Raw genomic sequence first — 19398 nt, forward strand, 5'->3', positions numbered from 1 at the left:
CACTTTGCACCGCAATGTGTTACCGAAACGGAGCACATTACTTTAACTTTCTAAAGTTTAAATGGGAGAATAGGAAATTAGTGTTGTTGCTTTTGTCTGTGATCTGTTTGAAAAAGTTATCCATGTTGAGGTGGCAAGTAATGTTTGGGCTTCAAACTAAGGACCTGGCAAATATAGCTGATAGATATTAACTGATTTAATAGCTACTTTGATTTATGCAAGTGTTTTCCACTATTGTAGGATTCTGTTGTGTTTTAGTACACTGTAGTGTCAAACCCAAGCGCTTCTGCTACTCACTGCAATGAATGAGTGAATGAGATGAGAGCTTTTGGGGTGAGTGGACCTTATCAAGTCGACGTAAAGGTTGTTCAAGGTGGATCTGTTGTGGGCAAGTCTGACATCAGACAGCCAGCTAATCAAGCTGTCCTACAGATACCCAGTAACCAGTGCACACACTAGCACAGGGATGGGCAAATGGCGGCCCGGGGGCCGCATGCGGCCCCCACCTCCTCTTTTTGCAGCCCTCAGATGCATTTATAAACAACATAATTAATTTTTTTTTAAAAGATTTTTTTTTTTGTACTTGTAGTACTGATACCGTCCACTAGACTCCTAGTTACGTCGTGATACATAATTTCAAATACCGCAAAATAATCTGTGACGCGTTTGTGTGTATTGTGTTTGTTTCCCGGGGAAACACTCACAAGAAACACCGGCTGTTGTTATGCCTGCTGTGACGTTAAATTACCGCTTGTAATTATGCCGAAGCTTCAAAGTTGTATTTATCATCTGAATTTGGCGAAACAAGTTTAATATTCTAAAAACCAAGACTTTGTTTATTTGAAATCAGATGAAAACAAACTGTCACGGACCCTGCCGTGTTATCTATGATTACTATACGCTTTTAATTCATAATTTCAGCGGGAGGGGAAGCGGCGCTGAGGAACAGCAGAGAGTTGACAGGTGTCTGTGTGGACATTCCCCTCATTGTGGAATAAGGGAAATGCAGAGACAGGTTACAAGTGTCTGAGGTTCAAGTTAGACAACTAATGTTAGGGCTGCACGATATTGGAAAAAACTGACAATGTGATTTCCCCCCCCCTGCGATATATATTCCGATATGAAAACATACAGGAATTGAAGAAAATACCGTTTTTCTTCCCGCAAACCATCCTTTCTTGAACTTTAATGCTACAATTGGTATTTGTTTAACTATATTTAACCGGATGAAGGATTTTAGTCACGGACGTCTGGATCTTAACTTTTTTTTTAAATCGTCACGTCTTGCGATGTGAATATCGTGTATGCGCATATCGCGGTTATCATCACGACACGATATATCGTGCAGCCCTAGTTGGGTTAGTGTTCATGACTTGTTGTTTATGTCTTCTTAATGGTTCATCTCAATGCACACACATTTTCCGTGCTTTCCAATAGTTTAAAATAGTTTTATTCCACTGTTAATAACCTGTTCAATGCAAACATGCCACTTGTAAAAATGAAATAACATTTCTGTGAACTGATATTTGTTTAGTGAGCTTATTAGAGGAGGTTCCCTGAAAGATTGTGAAATGTCAATGAAGATGTCAGATTTAGTATATTTGTTAATAATTACGTAAAATACATGGAATTTTTGTGTGCGTGTTCCAAGTGAATCTGCGGCCCCCTGGTGGCCAGTAAATCAATTATGTGGCCCCCACCACCATCAAAGTTGCCCATCCCTGCACTAGCACAACACCGGAGCAAAACAGGATCTCAGGAGGCAGAATTACCATACTAGACTTCCCTTTCAATATTTCACCTCACAGCGTACTTCTTCTGCGAATGTGTGTGTGTGTGTGGATCTCAACTCTGGACACAAGCCTCAGGGTGAGAAGAAATGGAGGCAGAGAGAGGCGGGAAACCTTTGGCCCCAACGGGAAGTCCCAATCCAGCTGCTGCCTGACTCTTTCTCTCCGACTCTCTGCGTGCACTGTCAACCCGCCGTCGGCCCACGTACACACCGCGATAAAAACAGACAACTGCATTGACACTGCAGCTGAGTGTGTGTGTGAGTGCAGTGCAGTCACAGCTCAGAAATAGTCGATTTCATACTTAAACCCTTTGTTCAGCCAATGAGACAGAAGGTGACTGAACACACACACACACACACACACACACACACACACACACACACACACACACACACACACACACACACATACATACACATGCATGCAGCTTCTCCCCTAATGGGAGACGACGTGTTTAATTAATACTGACACCATACTCATAGCAGGGAACTGTATGTGTGTGTGAAGTGTGAGTCCAGAAGTCTCTACAGCTACACTATACAGCTACACTATATGGAGCACGGCCATTAAAAATTATGCAAAGCTCATTCCCACACATTGTGAAGCCAATCTCACTCTCAATGTCACCTACAAAGTCTTAAGAAGCCCTCAATTAACGTATTAGCAATTCTGCAAAGCTTAACATGGCGCTAATGAAGGAAGTATGGAAAGGAAATTAACTTAATGGTAGGAAATAGGAATCTGGGGCAGTGTTCTAGCTCATTTCCAATGGGGTCAAAAGCTGTTATCATTTCAAATGTGTTAGGCATACAAAGGAAAGAGTCGACCTCTCTTCCTTTTGATTTATTTGCTCCCATGTGTGGTTGTCTGACACCATCACTTTTTACATTACATTTGATTTGAATGGCGCTTTTATCCAAAGCAACCCACAATAAGTGCACTCAACCATGATGATGGGAACTGGGAAAAGAAAGGATCCTGCAGAGAGCTTTCAGTAAGCCAAACAAATGTAAGTGATACTGCATTAGCGTCGAATGAGCTAAAGCGTTCTAAGTGCTACGAACAGAAGTCAGATTCCTTTCTTTCTATTTCACCAAGGTGCAGTCGAGTTAAGTCGCAGCTGTAATCTAACGCTCTCTCATACAGTTTCTCTCCACCATGTTGCTCTGGTTGGGTGATAATGATCTTCGTGACAGTGTGTGTTCTTTTGTTTGAGCTGGTGTGAAGAAAACAATTCAATATTTAAAACAAAGATGCTCAAAGATAAGCTCATAGGATTTAAATATCAGAGGTGGGAAGTAGTGGAGTACAAATACTTCGTTACTGTACTTAAGTACATTTTTCTGGTATCAGTACTTTACTCCACTACTTATTTTTCTGATTACTTTTTACCCTCACTTCTTACATTTTTAACACCTGTACTTTCTACTTCTTACACTTTCAAAACCGGTTTGAAGGGAGGTCAGTTACTCTTTTTAAACACGAGTATCTGTACTTCTACTTGAGTAAAGGATGTGATGCTGTGTGTGCTTATGTCTTCTTCAGATAAGTGTGTGTCGATCTTTGTGAACTGATTATCGTGACCCAGTTGTTATTCTTACGTAACCCTACCCTTTCTCCCTTGCTCCATCATCTCTCTCTCTCTCAACTCCTCGTCCGCTCCTCCTTCTGCATCTCCACTCTTGGCCTTCCGTCCTCTCAACGTGTTCTCCTTCCTTCCCTCTCTCCCCCTGCAGGCAGTAACTGTCGTGAACAACGTGACGCGATGGTTGTAATTGGCTGCCCTCTGCCACAAATCAGATCACAGCTGGCTCTGGGAGTGCTCTGGTGATTACCAATAACCCCCCCCGCCCCCCCGCCGCCCCACAGATCAGGTCTACCTCCTTAGATGTGAAGGAGGTGTAAGGGGTTAGCTAATTCTGTTCACCTACTGAGGTTTTTCTCACGTCAGCTCCCTAACACCCCCCGCCAATTCGCCACGGTGGTCATCCATTGATTTAAGGCGTTACAAACAACAGCTCATTGTTAAGTGGCTCTTATCCAGATTAGCACGGAGCTGATGAGAAGGCGCACGGAGAGGGCACATGATGATAAGGACCTGTTCGGTGTGGAAAACATCAGCTGTCAGCAACCTTTCTCCTCCCTTTTCTGTCGCTCATGCTTTCTTTCTGTGAAGAGAAAGGAGCTGATGAGGTCTTTGGGCCTGTGAGCAATTGACTTGAGATTGCATGGACTCCTCGGACACTCCATCGACCCTCCTTTCTCAGTGAGGGGGCCACGCTTGATATGGTCCTTTATTAGCTCAAATTAGGCCTCTGTATCCAAGAAGAGAACATCCATCTCCTTATTCCGTTGTTCGTCTTGTTTCATTTATTTACTTAGTTGGCGGCAGTGGGCTGTTTGGACAGAGAGCATTGGTTGCCCCGGGCAGAGACACAAATAACATCGTATGCACATTAGTTGCAAATCACCAATGCAAGGTGAAGGTCAGGAAACGGGGAATACGTGAGGCTAAAAAAGGAACGGGAGAATGAGAAATGCAGTCAGCAAGAGTGCAACAACATAGTGCAGAAAGTGCATTATTTAACCCAATCTATTATTTATATTTGCATATACTTTTCATTTCACTTTGGTATAAACATCTAAGAAATTGAAGTCATTATTTGTTAGTTATCATCATTGTGTGAGATTACAGCTGTGATTTGAAACCTTTTTTGCTCGTGCTGTTATGTGAGCAGTAGAAAAACGTTGCTTTCATTAGCAGAAGACGACGCCAGTGGTTTGTAGAATACTATGTTATTGTAGCTTGAATATTATTCTGCATTCATGTTGTAGCTAGTTTAGATCTTGAATTGTTGCGGTTACATGGTTGTCTTACATTGGGAAGTTTATATCTGTAGCAGTGTATCATAATGTCATATAAATTCATCTTATGCCTTGTATGTAAAGTATTGTAACTGAATAACTTGAAGCAGCTGTCAGATAATTGTAGTCAAATAAAAATAACAACATCATTTCCCTATAAATGTGGAGTGGTGCATTAAATGGAAATAGGACATTTTTATTGTTTAATTTAAAATATCCATTATAAAAGTTACTTCAAATCTCAGTTGTTTAATTTTTTTTTTTTTTAATTAAAATATATAGCGATTGACTTCTAATTATTAGACATAAACAACATATTGTAATGATAATGCTTTACCATGCTTCTACAAAGTAATGAAACTGACTCCAATTCAAACCTACATTTTGCAGTGTTCCACAGTGTTATTATTTCCTATTGTTTTTAGCCCCGAGGAATAAAGCACAGATCTTACATCAATGACTTTCCATTTCCCATTTGCACAGCTGATTCACGACTCAATTATCAGCTCATTAACGCACCATATCAACTTATAAATTGATGGCTATGAAAAGCAGTGGAGCCCAAGGCACAGAGGGATCCGGCTACAGAAACGGAGTTCAACATGAACAATTTGGAAAGTGCTGGAGCATTTCTTGTAAATGGGGATTTAACGTGCCTTGTGGCTTATTGCCAACCATATATTGAAACAGCTGGTTGTGATTAGGGGGACAATTGTACTACGAGAAATGTTTTCTATGTTGTATATAATGAAAGGTGCACGCATTGCATGTTTTAAGTCAGGCAAAGCATCAAATGGCATTATATCCACGTGTTACGTTCCCTCTTGGCTAGGGGTACAAAAGGGAAACGACACGACCAGATTGGATTTGGTATTTTTTACCGGTGGCTTTATTCGTAACGGCAACTGAGCAAAACGTTGCACATAAACAGCTTGGCCCAACAACGGGTCAAGCTGTCACTATTTCACAAAAAGGGTCTCCAAAAGAGAGTAGCCCCGTACTATACAAAGGAAAGAAAATTCCTCACTTCTAAAGTGGAAACAAACAATAACACAACGGGACTGTGGGCAAACACAGCTGGTGCGGGTCTACAGGTGCTAATCACCTGGATCTACGCAATATACACACAGGAATGCTGGTCTACAGGTGCTAATCACCTGGGTCTAAGCTGTTTTTATTACATATTATTACATTGCATTTAGCTGACGCTTTTATCCAAAGCGACTTACAATAAGTACATTCGACCAGGAAGACACAACCTTGAAGAAAACAGAATCATATAAGTACATCAGGTTTCATAGAGCCAAGTATTTCAAGTGCTACTCAACTGGCTATAGATAAGCCAGTCCTTTATTAGTATATAAGTGCTTTGTTAATAGTTGTTTGTTAGTAATTCTATCGCTCGAGGTGGAGTCGAAAGAGATGAGTTTTCAGTCTGCGCCGGAAGGTGTGCAGGCTATCTGCTGTCCTGATGTCAATGGGGAGCTCATTCCACCATGTTGGAGCCAGGATAGCAAACCCACGTGTTTTTGCTGATGGGAACTTGGGTCCCCCTCGCAGCGAGGGTGCAGCGAGGGTGCAGCGAGTCGTTTGGCTGATGCAGAGCGTAGAGCACGCGCTGGGGTGTACAGTTTAACCATGTCCTGGATGTAGGAAGGGCCAGATCCATTCGCAGCATGGTACGCAAGTACCAGTGTCTTGAAGTGAATTCTAGCAGTTACCGGAAGCCAAAGAAGGGAGCGGAGGAGCGGCGTGGTGTGGGAAAATGTAGGAAGGTTGAAGACCAGACGAGCCGCTGCATTCTGAATGAGCTGCAGAGGTCGGATGGCACATGCAGGTAGACCAGCCAGGAGGGAGTTGCAGTAGTCTAGGCGTGAGATGACGAGAGCCTGGACCAGAACCTGCGTCGCTTTCTGGGTTAGCTGTGGGCGTATCTTCCTGATGTTGAAAAGCGTGTATCTGCAGCAGCGGGTTGTAGCAGCGATGTTTGCAGTGAAGGACAGGTTGTTATCTAGGATCACACCCAGATTCCTTGCAGTCTGGGTCGGGGAAACAACAGAGGTGCCGATGTTGATAGTCAGGTCAAGAGTGGGACAATCTTTTCCCGGAAGGAAAAGCAGTTCAGTCTTGTCAAGGTTGAGCTTGAGATGATGAGCGGACATCCACTGAGAGATGTCAGCTAAACAAGCAGAGATGCGTGCGACGACCTGGGTCTCTGAGCGGGGAAAGGACAGAATGAATTGGGTGTCGTCAGCGTAGCAGTGGTATGAAAAACCATGCGGGCTAATGACTGATCCGAGCGAGTTTGTGTACAGGGAGAAGAGGAGGGGACCAAGAACAGAGCCCTGAGGGACCCCTGTAGTTAATTGACAAGGGTCGGACACGGACCCTCTCCAAGTTACCCTGTAGGTACGGTCTTTGAGGTATGAGGTGAGGAGGGAAAGTGCAGAGCCTGAAACTCCAAGTTCTTGGAGAGTGCGAAGGAGGATCTGATGGTTCACCGTGTCGAATGCAGCAGACAGGTCCAAAAGGATGATGACAGAGGAGAGGGAGGCTGCTTTAGCAGTGTGCAGTTCCTCAGTGACAGCAAGGAGGGCAGTTTCTGTGGAGTGACCTGCCTTGAAACCAGACTGGTGTGGATCCAGAAGGTTGTTCTGATGGAGATAACAGGAGAGTTGTTTAAAGACAGCGCGTTCAAGTGTTTTAGACAGGAACGGGAGGAGAGAGACAGGCCTGTAGTTTATAACATCAGACGGGTTGAGAGTGGGTTTCTTTAGGAGAGGGTTTACTCTTGCCTCCTTGAGACTGTTTGGAAAGTGACCAGAAGTTAGAGAAGTGTTGATGAAATGGGTGAGAAATGGTAGAATATCAGGAGCAATAGTCTGAAGGAGGTTTGAAGGGATAGGGTCCAGAGAACAGGTGGTAGGGCGGGCAGAAGTAATGAGGGTAAGAACCTCACTTGGAGAGAGAGGGGAGAAGGAGGTTAGTGTGCGGGTGGAAGGAGGGTCTGGTGACCCATCGGTGAGTAAAGGTGAGTCAGAAAAAGAAGAGCGAATATCATCAACCTTTTTTTCAAAGTGGTTAACAAAGTCGCTTGACAGAAGGGGGGAGGGGCTTTGGGAGGGTCCAAGAGGGTGGAGAAGATGGAAAATAGTTTTTTAGGATTGGAATAGGAAGATTGGATCTTATCTTGAAAGAAAGTGCTTTTTGCCTGAAAGATGGAAGCAGAGAAAGAGGAGAGGAGAGCCTGATAGGTTAGGAGGTCGTCGCGGTGTTTGGATTTCCACCGTTTCCGCTCTGCTGCCCGAAGGACGGTTCTATTAGCACGCAGTGCATCATTTAGCCAGGGAGCAGGAGGGGACTGACGAGCCTGCCGAGATGTGAGAGGACAGAGAGAGTCCAGAGAGGATGAGAGAGTAGAGAGGAGAGTTTCTGCAGCAGAGTTTGGAGGCAGGAGTTGGAACGAGTCAGAGGAAGGGAGGGCTGAGAGCACCGATGAGGCAAAGGTAGAGGGGGAGAGGAAACGAAGGTTACGGCGGACAGGTGCAGGATGAGAAGAGATTAGTTTGTTATGTTTGGAAAGGGGTAGAGAGAATGAAATGAAGAAGTGATCGGATGTGTGGAGCGGGTTTACAGAGAGGTTAGAAGTAGTGCAGTTCCTTGAGAATATGAGATCAAGGACATTGCCAGCTTTATGAGTTGGTGGGGACGGAGACAGTGAGAAAGCAAAGGCGGTTAACAGAGATGTTAGTTCGTCTATGGAACTATCCTAAGTGCGGTTCTACAGGAGCTAAGCAACCTGGATCTACGCAACACACACACACAAACCCTACACTAAACACAGAATACCACGACACACTGCTAACCAGTGTGCTCGCACAGAACCCTACAGAATACACTGCTAGGCAGTCTACAGAAGCACAGAATACACTGCTAGGCAGTCTACAGAAGCACAGAACGAAGGCTTTGTCACAATGAGAGGGTTGAGGCATCTGTCACACAATACAGAGCCTCCAGACTGATGTTCGTGCCCAGCCTTTATCCTCCTCCCCCGGATGACGTGGCAGACGCAGGCAGGGCTTGAGTGACGTCTGTCCAATCTCCGCGAATGTTGCGAGGTCGAGACGGCCACTGACAGCATAGGAAGGCACAGCTCATTTGCATACACACAGTTAAAGGCATAAGGTAGCAGCTGTAACACCAACACACACACACGCCTCCAAGCTGTTTTTCATGGTTACCAAACATTGGTATTTTTAACCCAGACCTTTTTCGATCATATGATAGCACCTCCATCCACTAACAGGAGGCAGAATGTCTACCGACTGACCTCTCTTTCAAAACAGCAGGAGTATAGTGCCGAGTATAGAAAGTGATCAAATGTTAATGGTGTTTTTCTGATGGTGATTACGTCCATGGTCATAGGTCAGGTCTACCTCAGCTTTGGTTGGTTTAAAAGGCTTTATTTCAATGTGTATGGAGTGAAAGAGAGGTGGGGGCTGCCGGGGGCTGATAGCAGCAGACAGGGTGCAGGGGTTACTGTCAGACAGACAGCCCTTCTACTCTGCTTATCTCAAATTCTCTCTCTGTCTGATCACGAATCATAGCCCTGACTCAACTCAAGCATGAGGAGAAAAGCTGGACCCCGTCAGCCATCTTCAGTGCTTCTACGCCCCTCATCTCTTTTTCCTTTTTCTCCGTCTCTCTGCCATGTGACTCGGGGCGGCACACTGGCCTTTAAAAAGGCAAACTTGTAATCTGATAATTAACAATCGGCTAAATTTCGCAAAAGGAAAATAGTCATGAGAAATGTCTGCCTCATGCCTGTGAGTAGGTTGACCTTTAGCTGAGGCTGGAATGGCAGACGAGGCGAGGCGACTCACTTAGAAGCATTTAATTAGCTCTGCTCACGGCTGTGTGTGTAGCCAAAGGACACGGGAGGAGGATGAGATGGAGGAGAGGAGGGAGGTGGGGTAAGATGGAGGCATGAGGAAGGAGAAATGCACAAGTCAGGTTTAACATTTGTTCTCCACCTCCACATTTTACCCTATACGTGTTGAGTGAAGGTGGAAGAAGAGTAGAAGGCATGGACAATTAGATCAATAATGACTAGCCTCTCTAGCTTCTGTCTGTTGAAGCATAGAGGAGAGCCTCTTAGGTCATGAAGCGAGCCTTTTTAAATATGAATAAAAAACAAAAAAAAGGTCACGACTTTCACTACTTCCCTTCTGTCCTCTTCTCTTTCTTTGTTGCTTTTTGCCTTTGACAACACGCTTGCCTCAACAGGTAAGAAGTACAGAAACAAATCGGCCCTTTGGCTTATTCATATACGGCTCTCCTTTGCAAGTCAGTGGTCATCTGCATTAAGTAGAACAAAGCTTACACCGCAATAAGAAATGTTTTGGATACACTGTCTTTATTTGAAGGAAGCTCTTTGTGAGTTCTCCATTGTATCCTGCTGAGTTTAAGTTAATGAACCCCGTGTGTCTTTATACTTAATCATTATCCTATTAATATTTGCGCCATAGCAACACAGTTCACCCTAACTGGGATCATTTAGCGTGTTTTGCTTGACTGCTTTATTGCTTTATGGGACACAATATGGAAATGTGTTTCTTAAATCAAACTGTCTGTCAAATGTGAGCTGAGGCTTCGCCGTGATTTATCGGAGGAACAATGAATCTCTCCGAAATCCATAAACAATACAGCCAGAGGAAACCAATGGAAGTCAATTTAGCAAAGTCAATAAAGGATCATTATTCCACCTCATTTCAAACACACATAGACAAACGGTGAGTGAAGTATTAGCACTGAGGCCCCTGGAAGCGTCGCAGCTAATGCACTTAGAGGGTTAATCAGTGCATTTGTATGCAAATATGTATTTAAGTGTGTCTGCCCTGATGGGAGGGTTTAATGAAGGGATTAGGCCTAGGCAGTAGGTGACATTCAGCGTCTGTGTAACCTCGGCGGATAGCTTCCCTGACACTATTTGTGAATGTTAATTGCTTTTTCGGCTGTTGCTCCCTCCCAAGTCTGCACCTGTCCCTCCGTCCCAAGCAGCGGGGGACTCTCCCTGTCCTTTAAGCCAAAGCTGTTCCACCCAGGAGTAATGCTTGTTGTGTTGGAGCATCACGCCAAAACTGACGCCTGCATGATAAAGATGTCCCAGTTCAGAACGGGGGGAGAAAAGCGAAGAAACTTCAATTATCGGCGGTCTGACCCCTTTGCTGTAAAACAGGATGGAATAGCATCTTTCTCCTGCTCTCTCTTCCACCGGAAAAAGCTTTGCATATCCAATTGAACAGGAAGCTAATCTTTCCAAATATAATTCGGAGCGAGATGACCCTGTATGAGACAAAAGAGACCAGCCACCGTATATGAATTTCCCCATTTCTTCTTGTCCGCATGTACACACAACAAGCGGGAGGTGAGATGGGGAGAGAGAGAAGGGAGTGAAGATAAAGATCTTTCCATTTATGACAGGAAAGCTTTGAATTGAGGTAATCCACAGAACTGTGAAAATTAAAATCTGTTTTTAAAAAAAATGCAAATCGAGCTTTTGATCAAAAGATTAGCACCAATACTCGTGGATTATGGTTCACTTTTATGCTCCGTTTCCTCACTCCCCCTCTTTTTTATTTTATTTTCTGTTCCTCCCTCTCTCTTGCTTCATCCAGATTTCTGTCAGGGTATTAAGATGTCACTGTTTCAGAGAGAAGGCATTGCATACAGACCCTGCAAAAGCACCTGTGATCTAAATGTGGCCTTTAACGCTAATATCAAGCAACATAAGTACTTACTTCTCTGCATATTAGCTTCATCCTATTGGCGAATGATTTAACATGGTGCATTGAGACTCCACATCTTGACTTGTTTATATCGAGGCCCAATCAGCATCTATTTGTCACAGACTATACTTAGTAAATAAACAGTCCTGAAATGTCCCTGGCTTGTGATTGGCTGGAAGTGACACTAAACCTTTATGAATGCCATGAATCTGTGTTAAAACACTAAGCAGTTAGTCTGGAGGGGTGTTTAATGGGCTTCGTTAAGTGGACGACATTGTTTAGTTGTTTTCATGGTGATCACCTGCAACCTGGATAAATAAAGGTTTTGAACAGCTAACAACCATTCTTCTTTTATTTAGTTTCTGTTGCTTGCAGGCTCCCTTTTAGCTATAGCGATATTCAAGCAAAAGCCATATAAATGCTAACAACGGCCCATTGATTTTCGTGTGTGTGTGTGTGTGTGTGTGTGTGTGTGTGTGTGTGTGTGTGTGTGTGTGTGTGTGTGTGTGTGTGTGTGTGTGTGTGTGTGTGTGTGTGTGTGTGTGTGTGTGTGTGTGTGTGTGTGTGTGTGTGTGTGTGTGTGTGTGTGTGTGTGTGTGTGTGTGTGTGTGTGTGTGTGTGTGATACATCAATCTCATTACTGCGGGAAGCCCAGGGCGAAGGCCTCAGCTCGGAACAATGAAAGACGTATATTCAAACTGTCTCCTGAACAGAATAATGCAGTGTGTTGAACGTGGTGCCCAGGATCTGCATTTATTTGACCCCATTAAAGCAGTAAACCTAAAGAATATAAACAGAGAAGAAGAGGGGCGGGAAAATTGAGCACAAACGCATCAAGATTAACAATGTGGACAAGTTTGTTTGTAAAAAAGCAGGAGGCTTTAAGCTCCACTCTGGCATGGGGACATTAGAAAGGCCATCAGTGTGTGTGTGTCCATGTGTGAGTATGTATATGTGAAAATAGTGTCCTGCCAACAACCTTTTCACACATTACTGAGACTAGAGAAGTGTGTTGCTCTTGTGGTTGTCAGGCAAGATACAGCTCACAACAAAAGGGAGGTTAGAAAAGGGATATGTAGTCTGTGGAAAACGGTACAAACAGTAAGAGGCCGTTGTGTAAAGGTAGGGTTACCCAAAGTGGACTGGATGATTTATTAGCCTTTCTACACACATTTTCTTCAAATGAAATTCAACCTAAGAATAATGCAATAATTAAATCTTACCTTATTGTCAGGAGCATTTGGGAGAGCATGTGTGGCCCATCACACTATTCAAAACCATTTAAATGAATTGTAAGAAATTGTGTTGGGATAAAAATGGCTGTGACTCAACATCAAACTACCATGTCCCCATTAACAAACAATAATGTGTATAATTCTGCATCATATTCTGCTAAAGTTATAATCTGGGTCAAGATTGAATTACAAATGTAATTTTAAAGGCATGTCACATGGTGCAAAGAATGCCAGCTGCATTATGCAGTACGTCAATGCAAATAGAACAAAATAGATGTAGGCAGAGCCATATCATTAACTTGCGTCTTCCGTCTGTGCTCCTCTTTGTCGTGTAGTAAAGCTAAACACAATCTCTGGCCAAAGAGCACTGCTGTACAAAGAAATACCCCGCGAGAATAAGAGAGGAGCGTTTTTGAACCAGACGGGAAAAAGAGGTTAACATGAAATATAGATTTTAGAAAGTGAGTTTGAGGTCAAAAGAAAAAAAGTTTGGAACATAGGCATTATACAAGCTCGCCAGTTTTTTGTTTGTTATCATGGTTGATTTGCTCCATCGCTTTCAGAGTGTCTGGATAGGAGGAGAAGTGCATTGGATCAATAATTGTGAATGACCCCAGGTGTTGTAGTTTTTCCATTAGAGCTCAGCAGGTATTGGTATTGCTTTTTACATAATGATCATCAGCTACTCAAATCAGAGCTCATATACTATGTGTGCATGTAGAATCGGATTGGTTGTCGAATTAGAATCTGCTGCTGGTCACTGTCTCCCAGCATCCTCTCCATCCATCCCTCCCGCCTTTGTTCCCGCTGAATGTGGAGGACAAAACCGCCATGGCGCTCATAAGCCTTTTTAATCAGCGTGAGAGATTGCCCACATATCTGTCACTAATGGCTATTCTTCCTCATTAGGGAATGCTATCGCTCCTCTCCCTCCGCCACATTCGGCCGCGATCAATTCCTCTATCATTTAGGAGCGGATCAATCGCACATCCCCTCTTCCTTTTTAAACTTCAATATCTCCCCTTTCCATCATGATGCATTGCAGCTTCTAATTAGTGACACAGCCTGGGGAGGGGAACTAGAGCAGGGACAGGTCTGTACATCCAAGGTGGGCTCCTGTGGTTCAGATACATCTTCATTAAAGAACCGGTAGACTGACTGACTGATCATTATGGAAAGTCTCTTGCAGGAACATTTTAAATATCCTTGATGGTGACAATGTGTGAGATTTAGCTTGACAGCAGTTATTTTGTATTTTAACGGTTGTAATCTCATTTGTTAAGGGCTCCTACTTTCCCTCAACATGCTTCATATTAGTGCTTTGTGTCATTATTTCTTATGCCACATATAAATAAATAATTTGAGCTTGCAATTAGAGGTCAATACATCTTCATGGTTTATTGCACTTGAACTGGTTGCTTTAGATAAAAGCATGTATTCTTAAATAAAGAATGCCTTGGATTCATATGTTTATAGATGTGCTGCCTTTACACTGTAAAGAGAGTACTCATTATTGTGTCACTCATCAATTATTTTTATTTATTGCGTTCTTAATCTATTTAAATAAATGTTAAAAGTGTAAAACTAACAAATATTAGTTATTGCATATATTTCCATGCAAAATTAAATGATATTAAACTTAAAGGGGCCCTATTGTTCAAATGTCCAAGTTCATATTTGTATATAGTGCCTCTACTGTGACATGTCTCCACGCTTTAATGATCAAAAATCTATTTTCTGCAGCACCTCTTTTCACCCTCTGTCTGAAACCAGAGCCCAGTCTGCTCTGATTGGTTAGCTGGCCAGCTCTGTTGTGATTGGTCAACCTCTTAGAATCTAGACAAGTATAGCTGAAGTTTGAGCTCTTCACTCATTTGTAAAGAATGAATCCTCTTTTTCCACTGGCATGCAGAGAAGAAATGACTAAACGTGTAGATATGAGATTGTGAAAAGTGGATGTTTACTTAAAGAGTTAAAGTCTTATCCTTTGGGTGAAAGTAAATGACAATATGGAAGGGCAGGCTTTTAGCAATGGCATTTGGGAACCATTGTTTCCTGAACGTTTAGCTCTGTTAGAAGGTCAACACAGCCATGGAAGAAACAATAACACACTTATAAAGCCTCAGTGTACAGCTGTGCCTCGCAGCATAACAACAAAGCAAAAACACCAAGCTTTGAATGGTAAGAAAGCCCTGTCAGGAGGAACAAAGAGCATGACGCATAATACACCATTGATTTGTTTTTTTCTTGAGGTGATGCCAATTACATTTGGAATGATAAGACATATTATTTTCATGAATGTTAAGTCAAGCTGATGTAATTATGACTTTCTCCCTTACAGCTCAGATATCTTTAAACCGGAGGCACAACGTAAAAAACAATAATCTTGTCTTTATGATGTGAAATATGCAGGGCACAGTCCTTTAAATAATACACCTGATAAGGAGGGATTTAATTATGATGTGTATCATGGCTAATGCTGTTTAGAAACTGTTCTACTGACAGTGTGGCAGCTGGTAATGGCGAAAAAGCAGGGAATGTATTTCATTTTTTTCTGTAATTACATAACCTGTCGTGAATCGCTGCCTGACCTTCCGCAGGAGAGCATCGCAGGTTACCAAAAGCTTTGCTCCTATTTATTAATAGTCGGTCTCCCCAAACCTCTGTAAAACATCCTGTTGAGATCCCAGAGGTGGGCGCTCGGCTTCAAAGCAATTAAAGGCGAAGCTATGAGAGTCGTTGGAGAGCGAAAGACAAAATGGAGGGGGGAACGGAGAGAGAGAGAGAGAGAGAGAGAGAGAGAGAGAGAGAGAGAGAGAGAGAGAGAGAGGAGAGAGAGAGAGAGAGAGAGAGAGAGAGAGAGAGAGAGAGAGAGAGAGAGAGAGAGACCTGGGCAGCCGCAAGGCCAGTGTGTTTAGCTGGCTGCACAGTTATAGCTACTGTACTTTATAGCTACCCCCCCCCCCCATGTCAGGGGTTCCTTGTCAAAGCCCTGCGACAGGCCAGCACCCCTCTAGGGGATTATGTAACCATAAAAAGTGAATAAAGTGATCCGCTCCCTTTCTGTCCCTTGTTAAGATTTATAAGAGAAGGGCCAAACAGGAAGTTAATGCCTGGTCTAACTTTCTAAAAAACCCTATTATGTGGGAACATTTTAAAGGTTTCCTATCATGCTATTTGTAGGCATATGGCGTCTCAGATCGACATGGTCTCACTCCCTGATCGTCCAATAGCGATTGTCAGGGTCCCGTGGCGTGCAGTTGTGAACATACCTGATAAAGAGATTTATAAGTACAGTCCATTTATTAAAAAACAACTAAATAATGGAATTGAACGTGTACAGTGAAACAAATATAAAAACACCAAGAAGTATCTGTACAAACATACCATGGGTTCTTTTATTTATGAAAGTGTTGATTAACACATACATTAAATGAATACAAATACTTTAGTAACCAACATGTAAAACAGTAATGAATGTATACTGTACTTGTTTACACAGTGTATTGTATTGTATTACGCAGTGAGGCACACACATGGACATTAGATTTGATTTTGAATTTTATTTTTAAATCAAGTCTTTGTAATTCTAATTGTAATCCTAATTGTATTGTGAAAACTATGTGTGAGGTGAGAAAGGGTAAGGAGTTAGGAGGAAGGAGGTGAGCTAAATTGAGGAGGGACTTAATATTGAGTTTTTTCTGTCAATTCTATTTGAATTGCTGGAAAACCTGAGTATCAGAAAACCATACATGAGAAAAGGGTGAAGGGAGGAGGCGGGTGAGGTAGGAGGAAGGAGGTGAGGGAAATGGAGGAGGGACTTAATATTGAGTTTTTTATGTCAATCCTATTTGAATTGCTGGAAAACCTGAGTACCAGAAAACCATACATGAGAAAAAGGTGAAGGGAGGAGGCGGGTGAGGTAGGAGGAAGGAGGTGAGGGAAATGGAGGAGGAAGAGAAGGAGGAAGAGGGAGTTACTGTTGTCCAGCCGGAGCTGAATCACCAGCCTCCGTCTTCTCAGTCTCCTTTTAGGCACTGTTTCTCCCCTCAGCTTCCTACCTCTTTGATTTCTTCCTCATCTCCTTCTCTAACATCTTGCTCTTCATCTTCTGCAAGGCGACGTCTCTGTCCTCAGTGTCCCCCCTGCGGGAGAAGAAACTTCTGCTCTTGTTCTTCATGTGAAGACAGAGGTCCTCCAGTAGTGTATTCTCCTCCTCCATCTGTTTCTCCTTGGCCTCCCAGCTCAGTTGTCCCTTAGCCAGGTCGTCCCTCTGCTCCTCCACCTGTCTCCATCGTGTCTCCGTCAGATGAACCCTGGTCTCCCAGATCTCTTGGTTCTGGGCCAGGTCTTTGAAGAACATCTTCTGCTCATCCAGTTGGTTCTCCATCTGCTTCACCTGCTTCTCCTTCAGTTGGACTTCGCTCTCCAGGTTCTGGTTCTTCTCGGCCGAGTCCTTTTCCTCATCCTCTGCCTTTCTTAATTTCGTCTCCACCTCTTTCAGATCCTTCTCTCTGCTCTGGTGTTTCTGAGCCAGGTCGTTCTTCTCCTGGGTCACCTCTTTTAATTTGATCTCCACCAAATTAACCTTGGCTTCCCAGCTCTCTTGGTTCTGGGCCAGGTCTTTGGAGAACATGTCCTCCTGCTCTTCCAACTTGTTCTCGAAGTGCTTGACAAGCTTCTCCTTCTGTTGGACCAACAGCTCCCAGCTCAGCTGTTTCTCAGCCAGGTCTTTGGAGAACGTTTCCTTCTGTTCATCCAAACCGATCACCAACTGCTTGACTCGTCCGTCCTTCAGTTGGACTTCACTCTCCAGGCTCAGGTTTTTCTTGGCAGAGTCCTTTTTCTCATCTTCTGCCCTTTTTAATTCAGCCTGAACCTCTTTCAGATCCTTCTCCCAGCTCTCCTGGTTCTGGGCCAGGTCTTTGGAGAACATCTCTTCCTGCTCTTCCAACTTGTTCTCGAAGTGCTTGACAAGCTTCTCCTTCTGTTGGACCAACAGCTCCCAGCTCAGCTGTTTCTCAGCCAGGTCTTTGGAGAACGTTTCCTTCTGTTCATCCAAACCGCTCACCAACTGCTTGACTTGTCCGTCCTTCAGTTGGACTTCGCTCTCCAGGCTCAGGTATTTCTTGGCAGAGTCCTTTTTCTCATCCTCTGCCCTTTTTAATTCAGCCTGAACCTCTTTCAGATCCTTCTCCCAGCTCTCCTGGTTCTGGGCCAGGTCTTTGGAGAACATCTCTTCCTGCTCTCTCATCTGGTCCTTCAGCTGTTTGACATCCGTCTCGCAGCTCTTGTTTTTCTTGGCCAGGTCATTTTTCTGCTTCTCCACCCGTTTGAGTGTAGCCTCCAGCTGTTGAAACTCAGTCTCCCTGCTTAGGTTTTTCCTGTCCAGGTCGTTCTTCTCCTGAGTCACTTCTTCATATTTCTTCTCCATCTGTAGTTTCTCACTCTCCCAGATGTTGCATTTCTCTGCCAGGTTCTTGGTGAACTTTTCCTCGCACTGAAGGAGTTGTTCTTCTCTTCTCTGCAGCAGGTTTGAGTTCACCAGGTTGACCTTGTTGTTCTGGTCTGAGAGCTTCTGTTGATGTGCCACCATGACATCCAGCTGCTGCTTGTGTTGGCTCTCTGCAGCTTCAATCTGCTCCTTCAGATGTGAGATTTCTGCCTCACGGTACTGGATGATGTCAAAGAGCCTTTTATTGTCTTGGTCGAACCCTGAGTTCCTGTTACTCAGGAGGTCCTCAAGACGTTTGACATTGTCTTTTTCTTTGCGCATCCTGTGGCCAAAGCCAGCCCTCTCCTCCCCTAAAGCCATGTGAAACTCATCCAGGCCGTATATCCATCCATTTCTGCAGTGGATCTGCCTGTAAGCTCGATCAGCTGCAGCTCCATGGTCAAAGGGCCTGGGGTTTCCCCTCTGGTTCTGGTTGGTTCTTCTATCCATGGCACAGTCTGTACACTTGTGTTGTGCGTAGGTACAAATTATCTGTGTGTCCGTGGAAGAAGTTGTCTGTCTCGAAGACTGTGAAGGTTGTCTGAATGCGTCTATCACTAAACGATCTGGATTGAATGCAGATCTGATCTCTGTCTCTCTTACTATAGAGAGACAGAGAGTTCCGGAACACACACCAAAGCCACCTGTGATGTCATGATGACATAGTTATGATGTCATCTCCTATGTGAGGCTGTCATTCCAGTGATGTCACACACACACACCTGCATGCAATCACCGACACAGTACAACTACAACTCCCAGCATGCTTAGCGGCAGGAAACTACAAATGGTAAAAGGGAAAGTGCAATTGATTTTTCCCACTTTGTGACTTTATAAGCAGAATAAATCTTTGTGTTTCAAATGTTTTACAGATACTAGTCGCCACAGGGACAACTTTTCTTCAGGATTTTACCAGCGTTTTGCAGATAATAATCACCCATTTTTACCTACAGTAAGTGAGGTTTTAAATGTTTGTGTTGTTGAATCATATAAGGCATACAGTACAGTATATACATTTTCGTCTATTGAGGTGATGGACTCCACGTTTCTGTTAATACATCATGTTTCCTCTGTTCAGCTCAAAATGTTGAGGAGTAAAGCCCCAGAATGTTTTACCAGCTTGTATGAAATGGTGACTGTGGCTGAGAGGCAGTGTGTCTTTCAACCAGAGGGTTGTTGGTTCAATCCTGTGTGTGTGTGTGTGTGTGTGTGTGTGTGTGTGT

The 19398-nt window shown here is 43.6% G+C and overlaps 1 protein-coding gene across 1 annotated transcript; it reads right to left on the minus strand.

Annotated features, from left to right (window-relative positions):
• Nucleotides 1–16224: 16224 nt before the first annotated feature.
• Nucleotides 16225–18775, minus strand: LOC117463481 (interaptin-like). The gene has a single exon (XM_034105721.2). The coding sequence runs from the start codon at nt 18623–18625 to the stop codon at nt 16739–16741; it is 1887 nt and encodes a 628-aa protein (XP_033961612.1). The 5' UTR covers nt 18626–18775; the 3' UTR covers nt 16225–16738.
• Between the last annotated feature and the right edge of the window lie 623 nt (nt 18776–19398).

This window comes from Pseudochaenichthys georgianus, chromosome 18 (genome assembly GCF_902827115.2).
Source record: "Pseudochaenichthys georgianus chromosome 18, fPseGeo1.2, whole genome shotgun sequence".
NCBI classification, from domain to species: Eukaryota; Metazoa; Chordata; class Actinopteri; order Perciformes; family Channichthyidae; genus Pseudochaenichthys; species Pseudochaenichthys georgianus.